Genomic DNA, 11,057 nt, shown 5'->3' with positions numbered 1-11,057 from the left:
CCGAGAGCAGCCCAGGGACCACTGAAGTGGACACGACTCCCGGGGAGACGCGTTCCGGGCGTGGGTTCCTGGCGCCGCGGTACCGGGCGCTCGGTCCTGCTCGGTCCGGCTCCGAGAACTGCCCGGTCCACCTGGCCTCCGGGCCTCCACGGGGCTTCCTCCCGGGCCCTCCTCCGCGGCGACCCCCCGGGCACACAGGGTGGCCTGGCCCCCGCGAGGGTCGCACCTCGGCCCGGCCCGCGGCCCCGCCCCCGCCCCCGCCCGATCACGCGGGCCGGGCCGCTCTGGGCATGCTCAGAGCCCCGGCAGGTGGGGCCGCCGCGGGACGCCAGGTCCGGCCCGGAGCGAGGGGCGGGGGCCCGGGAGTGGGCGGGGGCCGCCGGGTCGGTGGGAACCTGCGCCGAGCGGCCGGGATGAGCCATGGCATCGGTCAAGGTGGCCGTGAGGGTCCGGCCCCTGAATCGCAGGTGAGTGGGGCCGCCGGGGCCCCCCGCCCCTCCCCCTCCGGCGCACCGTCGGATGCTGCGCGGCCGCTTTCGGACCCCCGCCCCGACTGCGGGGGACAGGCGGGTTCCCGGCACCCCAGGGCCCCGGCGGTGGCCGCTGGGGACCCGGCGGCCTGCAGCACCAGGCGCTTCGCTGCCCCTTTCTCGCCGCCCCGAAAGGAACGCCAGGGCTCCGGCGAAGACACCCACAAACTTTCTCCGAGCCCACTCACGTGGGTTGTTCCCCCCTTGAAATAGATCCAGGGGCCACTGGGGTGAGGGGAGTGAGTGGGGGACTTGGGAGCACCTGGAGCTGTCAGGCGACCCGCTCAGTAGTGCCAAGGTAGAAGTTCGGCCGCTCAGAAAGTTACTTTTTAATCTCCTTCATGAAAGATACCTTCGATTCTCCGAGCGCGAGCGCTAACTTTCCATCAGTGACCCTGCAGTTCTTAACTCTAGGCTAAAGTGTTAGAGCTTTTAAAAAGCGGTGGAAGGAAAATATCAATGACACTTAAGTACAGGTGTTTAAAATTTGCTGATGTTAAGAGCAAGACAAGTTGTAAACACATTTAGAATTTAGTCTTATACAGTTTGACAGAGTAACACTTCTCAGACTTCATTTACTCGAGAAATAATTCAGGCTTCCTTTTCAGTGATCTCTTCATATTCAGCGTTTAGCTGCTTTTGGAAGGGTTACTTTCGGAAGCGGCATTACTTTTTGTTTTTGTTTTGGGCCACACACCTGGAGGTGCTTAAGGCTTCTTCCTGGCTCTGTGCTCAGGGATCACTCCTGGTGGGCTCAGACTCTGTCAGGGATTTAACCGAATGCAAAGCCAAGTACCATAACCCTTGTACTACCTCTGTGGTCCCAGGTTTACTTTTGCACAAATAATTTCACTTTAAAGAATGAAATAGATCTAAATCAGTGTCTTTCAAGATGATAGATACAATTCACTTTTAAAATTGACTTCTCAATCATGTGGTGGCTTTGAACTTAACCCACTTTAAGGCTTTAAGCCTTTCCACTTTTGTCCTATCAGTGTGTGAACAGTTGGTTGCTTTCCACAGCTCACCTTGGTATCAAAAGATCACAACATTAAAAGACTCAGTGTTTTTTGACTTATTTGAATCTGCTTTTCTGCTGTCAAGGAGGGAATTAGTATTCTGGTTAGTAACTGCTAGGAGCCAGGAGTTCAGTGATTTTCAAGTTATTCCCAGATTACTGGACTAAGTCCCAGTGAGGGAGGGACTACCAGTTGACAAGAAGCTTCTAGAATACTGGGCTCTCTGGCAGGAATGTCTAGGCCTGGAGAGAGATGGCAGGAAGCATGTTCAAAAGTCATGGGTTTTCTTTTTCTTTCTGTTTTTGTTTCTTGGGGGGAAAGGGTTGCCTTCAGCAGAGTGGCCTCACAGTTTGGTGCTCAGGCCTAATTACCCAGGGCCAGGGGCTACCAGGACCACCTCAAGGCTTACTCCCTCTTTGCTCAGGGATCACTCCTGGCAGAGGTCAGGTATGCTGGGGGCCAGCCATCGGGGCCTAACAGCAGTGTTTGGAGGCCATGCAGTGTGAGGGGTCAAACTCAGGGCCTTCTGCACGCCAGGTATGTGCTTTACTCCTTTGACTCTATCCTCTCCTCAAAATGCTGTGTGCCATTGAGGACCTAGATTGGTACATTTGTGCTCTGAGCAGAGAATGTTGGTGACATCAGGATCTGGGTAAGAAATAAAGAAGCAGCAGGTATGTCTATACCTGAGGTGGAAATGGGCAGGTGGATTAATATCCTCGGGCAGTTTTCAGGCAGAATTCACAGGATTTGGCCGTTCATTGGGTGGACAAGAAGAGGAAAAATTGAAGAACACATCAAATTTCAGGGCCAGAGAGATTAAAACATTGGGGGTGCTTGACTTCATGTGGCTGACCTGGGTTTGATCCCCGAGTATGGGAGTAAGCCCTGAGTACACCAGTGAACCTCCCCTGTCAGTCAATTGCTCCCCCCCCCCAAAAAAAAATCAACTTTGAAATGAAATAACAAAAAGGTCATTAGTTTGTGAATTCAAGTTAATTTGGGAAAGGCAGAATTGCCATCTGGGATAAACAAACTATGGCAAAGCTTAGACAAGTCTAAGAAAGCAGCAGGAAGATCAGCTTTTATTAGCTCTGGTAGAAAATTGGAAAGGACTGTTGGAATTAAAATTCATTAAGGATTTGCGGTGTTGGATTGTCATTGGTGCACGTGTGGACAGCGTATTCCTAGGCAAAGAGCTTTCTGACAAACCCTGTTGAGTGGCAGGTGTGTGGGATTCCTTCTTTTCTCACTTCCCATCTCCGTTTTGAAACAAGTCCTTTCTTCTGTCTTAACAGGTAGAGTCAGTGAGGGTGCGTGCTCTGAAATGCAGAGGGGCAGAGAGGGTGGGCGCTGATGCCATCGCGTGTTCCTTTTAGATGTGAGACACAGCAATGGCAGGTCCAAGCACATTGTGCAGAGCAGAGTGAGTTCAACCCACCTGTTGATTTGTCTTCGAAACTGTGGGAACTTTTTTTTTTGGTTGGTGTTTGTAGATGGTGAGAAACATAAAAAGAAAAATACAAATGTCTTCTTCAACCTGAAATTGTTGACCTAACTCATAAGGGAAGCCATGCAAAACAATAAAAAGAGTAAGTGAAGTCGACCTAAGCTGCTTGTTAAATAATTTTCACAAAAAGTTGCTAAATGAGATTCATCATTTTATATAGATTCAAAAAGAAAACTTTTTTTCTTGTGATGAGAATTCCTAGGACTAACACCATTAATGGCTTTTAAATATCCTTATAGCCATTACTAATAAAAGCTGTACGTTGCATTCCCAGTACTTATAATAACTGCATTTTTGCCTTTCACCATTTTCCTCCTGTTCCATCTCTCCCTACTCCCAATCTCTGGTAACCACAGTCTAACCTCATTTTCTGTGAATTTCATTTGTTCTTCAGATTTTGCGCATAACTGTTGTCATAATAGCATTTGTCTTTCCCTACCTGACTTGTTTTATGCAGCACAATATCCTTAATGTCCTCAAGGTGCCAGCATGTCAAAAATGGAAGAATTTTGGGGGACCAAGCAATGATATAGCAGGTAGGGCATTTTGTCTTGCATGTGGCCATGCAGGGTTCTATCCCTGGCACTGCATATGGTCCCCTGAGCCTGCCAGGAGGTGATCCTTGAACACAGAACCAAGAGTAAACCCTGAGCACTATTGGGTGTGGCCCCATACTTCCCCCCACAAAAAAAGATGGAAGAATTTTTATTCTTGTGATTGAATAATATTTCATTGTATATGGTAATTTTTGGTTAGCAAAGAACTGTGTATACACTGGAGGTCCCTATATATCGTCTGTGTGATCATTCTATCTGTATCTCTCTCTCTGTGATTGTGTGTGTGTGTGTGTGTGTTTGTGTGTATAAATACTGTCAAATAACAACACCTAATAACACATTTCTCAGTATGGATTTATCTTAAAGTATTGCATGTGCGTGTATAATAATTTACTTATTTTTCTATGTGCAGCAGCCAAGGATACTTAGGTTTTTTCCATTCCTCAGTTATTATAAATAATGCTGCAATGAAGGTGGAGTAGAGTGCAGATACAATTTTTTAAATGTCGATTTTTAGAGTAGAAGAGCTTTAGGCAAATAAGCAGCAATCAATAAGAAGGAAAGGCCTCAAGTGATTGCAGAGTGAGGATGGGTATGTCAGCTAGGCTCTTAAAACATGGGGCAGAGGTGGTGAGATTCTGAATTTCTAATCGGAGCCTGAGGATTAACCAGCCAGTCACCTTTGCACGAAAACACTCAAAGGCTTGGCTCAGACCAAGATGTGCTTTGTTTGTTTTTACTATCTTGTGGCTTTGGGTTATGTGGGAAAACTAGCAGTTTCAAACTTGAAAGATCCATTGTGTTGTAGGATATAATAGCAGCTACTTTTATTGAGAGTTTTCTGTGTCCCAGAAGTACAAAATCTAACAATCTTTGCAATAGTCTTGGTAGATGGAGACTGTTACTGTTATAGTATTTTATTGTTAACATAGTAAAATACAGGTACATTTCTCAAAGTCAGCTTCTTAGGCTGCTAAATTAAAAAAAGTTAGCCTTTTAAAAATTCGTAAACTCCTAGCAGTTCATTCATTCATTCATTCATAATTTTTATGGGCAAAAATTGAACACAATTGTCTATTAATTTAACACGCGTTTTTGTCATTTTTTTTATTGTTCTCCTGACTAGTTTTTTATGACTGGATTCATTTTTCACAGTTGTATAAGGTATGGAATTTTACCTCTGAAGAGATAGCTGAATAATAATAACAACAACAACAACAATAATAATATTTGTCCTTTTAAGTCGACTTCACTGTTTTTTGTGTGTGTGTGAGGATGGGGATTTTGGGCCATACCTGGCTGTGCTCGGGGCTAACTTGTGGCTCTGTGCTCAGTGATCACTCCTGGCATTGTTCAGGGGTCCTGATGTAGTGCTGGGCATCAAACTAAGATGGACTGTGTGTAGTGCAAGTGCAATAATCCCTGTGCTGTCTCTCTGATTCTTCACTTGCTTTCAGAATCTCTTAAAGCAAACACTGGCTGAAGTTCCATGGCGATGCTTCCTTTTGAGGTGCTTCTGACTCTTTCAGTGCTCACAGGGTCAGTGTCTGGGGTTGTATTGCTTGGCTTCTGCTTAGGCTTTCATTTGTAAGATGGGCCAATTTGAACAAGAGAATTTATTGTTTTGATTTTGAGTTTTGGCATTTGTAAGATTGTAAAATGGTGGTGATAATTGTGATATATTGTAGATTGTGTGGTATTTTTTTCCCCAAGTAATTTATTTTTCCAATGACTCAATAAGAAACACACTTTATGCAGAAACTTTATAGATATGTAAAAAGTGGTTGGTGGCTGCAATGGGTAGTGGTGTTGATGAAATAGTGCCAACGGCTAGAGCACATGATTTGTGTGTAAAAGCCCTGGGTTTGATCCCCAGCGCTTCATGGACCCCTGAGCTCCGAGACAGAAATAGACCCTGGCCACTCCCAGGTGTGGTCCAAGGAACAAAATTAAAAATAATAATAATAATGAGATGTATATCTTTATTTACATGCCCTTCATGCTTACGTTTTCTGGTTTGTCTTATTTTATCCTTTTCTATCTTATAGCACGGCGGTAGGGCATTTGCCTTGCACGCAGCCAACATGGCCGACCCGAGTTCGATTCCTCCGCCCCTCTCGGAGAGCCCGGCAAGCTACCGAGAGTATCTCGCCCGCACGGCAGGGCCTGGCAAGCTACCCGTGACGTATTCGATATGCCAAACACAGTAACAACAAAGTCTCCAATGGAGACGTTACTGGGCCTGCTCAAGCAAATCGATGAACAACGGGAGGACAGTGACAGTGACAGTGACTGTCATAAAAAGAAATGCTATATCTACATTCACTGGTTTTCAAGACCCTTTATTGAATTGCAGTTGGCTGTGTGAAAAATGCTGTCAGGTTCAAAGAAGAATATGTATATGCAGAAAGCCTGCTCTGGTTCCTGATATGCAGGAAGGACTCTGTAAGGCTTGGTTGTTACTACTCTTAGTTTTATATTTTCCAGATTAGAACTTTTTCAGAAATATTTCAACCTCAGATATCCAGCCAGTGCTGTCAAGAGCCAGGTAGCAGTGTTATTGTGTGCTTTCTCATCGGAAAGGCAGGTGCATCATATTCCTTCCATTTTCTGACAGGTGAACCTCTCTTCCTGAGCTGTCTCTTAGGTGCCATTTAGTGCCATGCTTATCAAGATGATAGGAGGAGAAAAAAGGGGGGAAATGCCCATGGTGTTTTGACTGATACTGGTATCTCTAAGCTGTATTGGATATACTTGTTTTAAGAGTAAGGTAGCCTGTGGGGAGAAGTTTGGAGTTCATCTTGGAACTGTGAAGGTGCTATTGATGCTCCAGGACTAATCAACTGAGAGACACGGTAACGGGTCCCAAAAGGGCTTTCTGGCAACAGGCTGATACTTGCAAGATGGCAGGTTTCCATTCTCAAAGTGACCAACCTGTATACTTGGTCACAAGAAGGTTTTAATGGAGAAGAGCAGGTGTGTCTGCAGACTGATGGGCTTCACAACAAACCGTGTCTGACTTCCTGGACTGTGCTCTAAGCATCTCGTCTTATCTGCATACCCCAACCAAGTGAGGAAGAAGGCAAGCACTGGTCCAGTCTATCAGCCTTTGAGTGGCAGGGGGAGAGTGTGGCGAGGATTAGCGACCTTGTCTAGGAGCTTGCGGTTCCTCATTTTGGGGAGCCGTTTTCAGTCTCTTGGTCCGTGACGAAAGACATTTGTGGTGTGGCTGCAGGGACATTTCCAAGACACTGCCCTGTACTAGGCCCCTTGCTTAGCTTTTGACCTGGCCCATTTTCCTCCTTCCACTAGCAAACTGAGAGCTTTTTATCTCCATTGTGCAGAGAACAGTGAAGCCCCTCTCCAGTAGGAGTGTGCACCGAGCAGACTGCGGGTTTCATTAGAGTCTCTTGGGCTGGTTGCCTCACCGCTGAGCCAAGCCCTGGGCTTCATGGGCAGCTGGTCCAGTGGTAGAGTAGGCGGGACACAGCCTGCATGGCCATTACAGAATCCACGTGCTGGGCCGCAGAAATGGGACTCCTGGTTGGTTCCAGTGCTGGTCTCAGATAAGAGGGGCTAATCTAATTTATTCTTTCTTTCTTTCTTTCTTTCTTTCTTTCTTTCTTTCTTTCTTTCTGCATCACACCGGAGATGCACAGGGGTTATTCCTGGCTTTGCACTCAGGAATTACTCCTGGCAGTGCTCAGGGGACCATATGGGGTGCTGGGAATCGAACCTGGGTCGGCTGCATGCAATGTAGGAAACATCCTACCCGCTGTACTATAGCTACAGCCCCAAGAGGGGCCAATTTGAATTGAGTCCAGAGGGACATAACTGGTGGCCTTTCAGAGAGTAGCGAATAATGGGCTTTCCCAAAGCTCTTAAGAAGGGGCATGGCCCACTTCCACTGAGCCAGCCTTCCTCAGGCCACTCAGCTCTGCCCTGCTAGAGTGCTGGTTTGAAGCTCAGTCTTCTTCCTTCTGTACCCTCTACTGCAGGGAAGATCCAGGGAGGGGAGGGCTTGGCTGGCTGGTAGGAATGAGAACCCTTTCCAAGAATTTCAGGTAACTGAAATTTTGTGCAAGGAACAGTTGAGAGACAGTAGACAGTGTGGGGCAAGGATTTATTTCCTTTTGTGATTACATATTGGCTTTGGGCTTTTATTTTTATTTATTTTTCTTTTTGGGTCACACCTGGCAATGCTCAGGGATTAAGTCCTGGCTCTGCACTAAGGAATTACTCCTAGCGGTGCTTGGGGGACCATATGGGATGCCGGGAATTGGGGATTGGACCCAGGCTGGCTGCATGCGAGGCTAATACCTTACCTGCTGTACTATCACTCTGGCCCCTGGGCTTTTATTCTTGAGTTCGGTGCTGGTCAGTATGGTGGCCACTTACCACATGTGATTACTTAATATTGAAGGGCTGGGGAATAGCTCATTGGCAAAAGTGATCACCTTGCAAGCACGAGGCTGCAGTTTTGGTCTCTCTTCTGCCCACGTGAGCTGGTGCAGTCCTCAGCTCCACAGCACAGCATGCAGTCACCCATGCACCGACTCCTGCCAGGCATGTGGGCACCACATCTTAGAATATGATCCTCAGTGAGCACATATGGGAGCACAAGTAAAAGAGTGTGACCTGGGCAAACTCTACAATTAAGTGTGTGTGTGTGTGTGTATGTGTGTGTGTGTGTCACCCCCGGTCATTACAGCAACAATAACAACAAAATGGAAGAATTGAAAAATCAAAACCCTAAACATGACTGTCCTCCCGTTCATCGATTTTGCTCGAGCAGGCCCAGTAATGTCTCCATTTTGAGATTTGTTACTGTGTTTGGCATATTGAATACGTCATGGGTAGCTTGCCAGGCTTTGCCGTGCGGGCGAGATACTCTCGTTAGCTTGCCGGGCTCTCCGAGAGGGGTGGAGGAATCGAACCCAGCTCAGCCAGGCTGGCTGCACGCAAGGCAAACGCCCTAGCGCAACATGACTAGTATTAAATAAAAAATAGAGTTAATCTGGGCCATAGTGGCAGTGCATGAGGTGAAACACTTGCTTCCCATTAGGCTGACCCCGGTTCTATGCACAGCACTATATGTGGTCCCTTGAACATTGTCAGGAGTTACCTGGGAATAACCCTAAACACTGTAGGATATGGCCTCCAGACCAAAAAATAGAATTATTCATTGCACTGGTCACATTTCACATATTCAGTAGCCTTATATTGAGCAGTGCAGCTGTAGAGTATGTTCATCTTGGGAAGTTCTGTTGGGCAGTAGGACTGAACTGGGTTTGGATCTGCGACTTGCTCAGCTTGTGTCCTGGCATTTTACTGCCCGAGTTTCAGTTTTTCCACTGTCAATAAAATGGAGATTTTCCCAAGATAGATATTGGCTGTTATGATGGTTCTAAAATAGGATGCCATTTACCAATTAGTGTTTTCAGAAGTTTGATCTGATAGCAGTGCAGGGAAATAATAGTATTATCCTCAGGAACAATGAATGCTTATTTATAATTCACCACGCACTGTGCCAAGAGTCTTTATGCACTAATGTACATTGACTTCCCTGCTTTGCACTGTGATGCAGGATCCTGAAGCCAAAGATGTCTCTCTTCTAAGTGGAGGCCTTTTCAGGAAGACCATTAAGTATGAGCAGGGCCAGAGACCTAGCAGAGGGGCCTTTCATGTTGCCCACCCAGGTTTTATCCAGCATCTGTCGGAGCAACCCCAAGCACAGAGCCTGGAGTGGCCCCTAAGTGCAGTCAGGTGTGGCCCATGATGATCTGACTTGGGTCCAGACTGGAGTTGTAATAGGAAAGGGCATAATCAGGAATAAAACTTGTAAATACCTGAAGAGACTTTGCCTGCATTTTTTTTTTTTTGGGGGGGGGGGGGAGTCACGCCCGGTGTTGCATAGGGGTTATTCCTGGTTCATCACTCAGGAATTACTTCTGGTGGTGCTGGGGGACCATATGGGGTGCTGGGAATCGGACCCAGGGCGGCTTTGTGCAAGGCAAATGCCCTACCCACTGTGCTATCGCTCCAGCCTCTTTGCCTGCATTTTGACTGTGGTAATAATACGTGCTGGTAAAACATGTGTGCTGAGCAGTAAAGAGTACTTAAGAGATAAACCACAAGTCTCTCATACTCTCAAATTTCCACGAGCCAGAGAAAATTCCTCATATACTTTTATGCACTTGAACTGAGTCCTTTTAAAGTAATTTTTAAAATCTTTGTCGTTTCTTTTCCTTCCTTGATTTTTATTGCAGTGACTAGGGGTCACATACCAGCCTGGTTGTGGCTCTCACAAGGGCTGTGTTCCTTTACTTGTGGTGCATGCCCATAGGAGTTGGACTCTGTTTATTTAATTCTTTTTGTTTTTGGGCCACACCCGGCTGTGCGCAGGATATACTCCTGGCTCTGCACTCTGGGGTCACTCCTGACTGGCTCAGGGAACCATATTTGGTGCTGGGGATTAATCCCTGGTCACATGGAAGGCAAATACCTTGCTTGGTATCATCGCTCTGGCTCATTGCAAAAGACATTTTTGAAGACTATTTAGCAGGGCATAGAAAGGTGAAGAGTCACAGATACTTCACTGTTGGGGACTAAGGAATTAGAAGAACGACCCTTTCCAAACTCAGCATGGTAGGGATGAGTTGGTGAGAATGGAGGGTCATGTAGTGAGATGGTTTAGGCCTGGGCGTTGGGAAGATCTAGGTAGTAGGAACTATGTCAGTTATCATCTTTGTGTATGCATGTTTGGGGTGAGTCTCTTGAAGGCAAAAGTGGATGTGTTAAAAGTGAATGTTTTCTCCAAGGAAAGCCAGAGTACAGAAAGAAGGGGAGTGGGGTTGGATTGGTGGTGTTAGGACATGGCATAACCTGGGCTAAGAGGGAAGCTTTTCAGTAGGCACCCTGAGTGACGTGGGCAAGATGAGCTCTGTGGAACGCACTTTGAGAATTGAGATTCTTTTAGTGGGATTCATAAAGTCATAGCTGTTTTCTACTCAGATTTGGTCTTTTTACCTTCCCCGTTTTTAATATATATAGAATAATATCTCCCCCGTTATATATTATATGCCTATATATTATATATTATATATTATATATCATATGTATATAATCATGATGCTTCAAATTTAAATATAGATGTCACATGGAAGACACCTTACTTGACAAATATGTATATTTAAATTTGAAGCATCAAATTTTAAACATCATGATTAAATGTGTATATATATTTAAATTTGAAGCAGCATGATTTACAGTAATATTAATGGTAGGGTTTCGTATATACAGTGTTCCGTCAACAGACCCTTTGCCAGAATGTCCATTTCCCTCAACCATTGTCTCAGGGTTCCCTACCTCGTCATACTTCCTCTGCCTTTGGTGAATGCAGTTCCACAAACCAGTTCTAAGGTTCTGGTATCTTTGACCT

At 46.0% G+C, this 11,057-nt stretch overlaps 1 protein-coding gene across 1 annotated transcript in view; it reads left to right on the top strand.

The window, feature by feature from the left end:
- Positions 1-319: 319 nt before the first annotated feature.
- Positions 320-11,057, top strand: part of KIF16B (kinesin family member 16B) — a 327,590-nt gene continuing 316,852 nt past the window's right edge. Inside the window, exon 1 of the mRNA XM_056122148.1 lies at positions 320-467. Coding sequence (XP_055978123.1) covers positions 421-467 — 47 coding nt within the window. The 5' untranslated portion in view covers positions 320-420. The remainder of the gene's footprint in view (positions 468-11,057) is intronic.

This window comes from Sorex fumeus, unplaced genomic scaffold, assembly GCF_029834395.1.
Source record: "Sorex fumeus unplaced genomic scaffold, SorFum_2.1 ptg000044l, whole genome shotgun sequence".
Lineage (NCBI taxonomy): Eukaryota > Metazoa > Chordata > Mammalia > Eulipotyphla > Soricidae > Sorex > Sorex fumeus.
The sequence above is the reverse complement of the archived record's forward strand: the minus strand, read 5'-3'. Positions and strand labels throughout refer to the sequence as shown.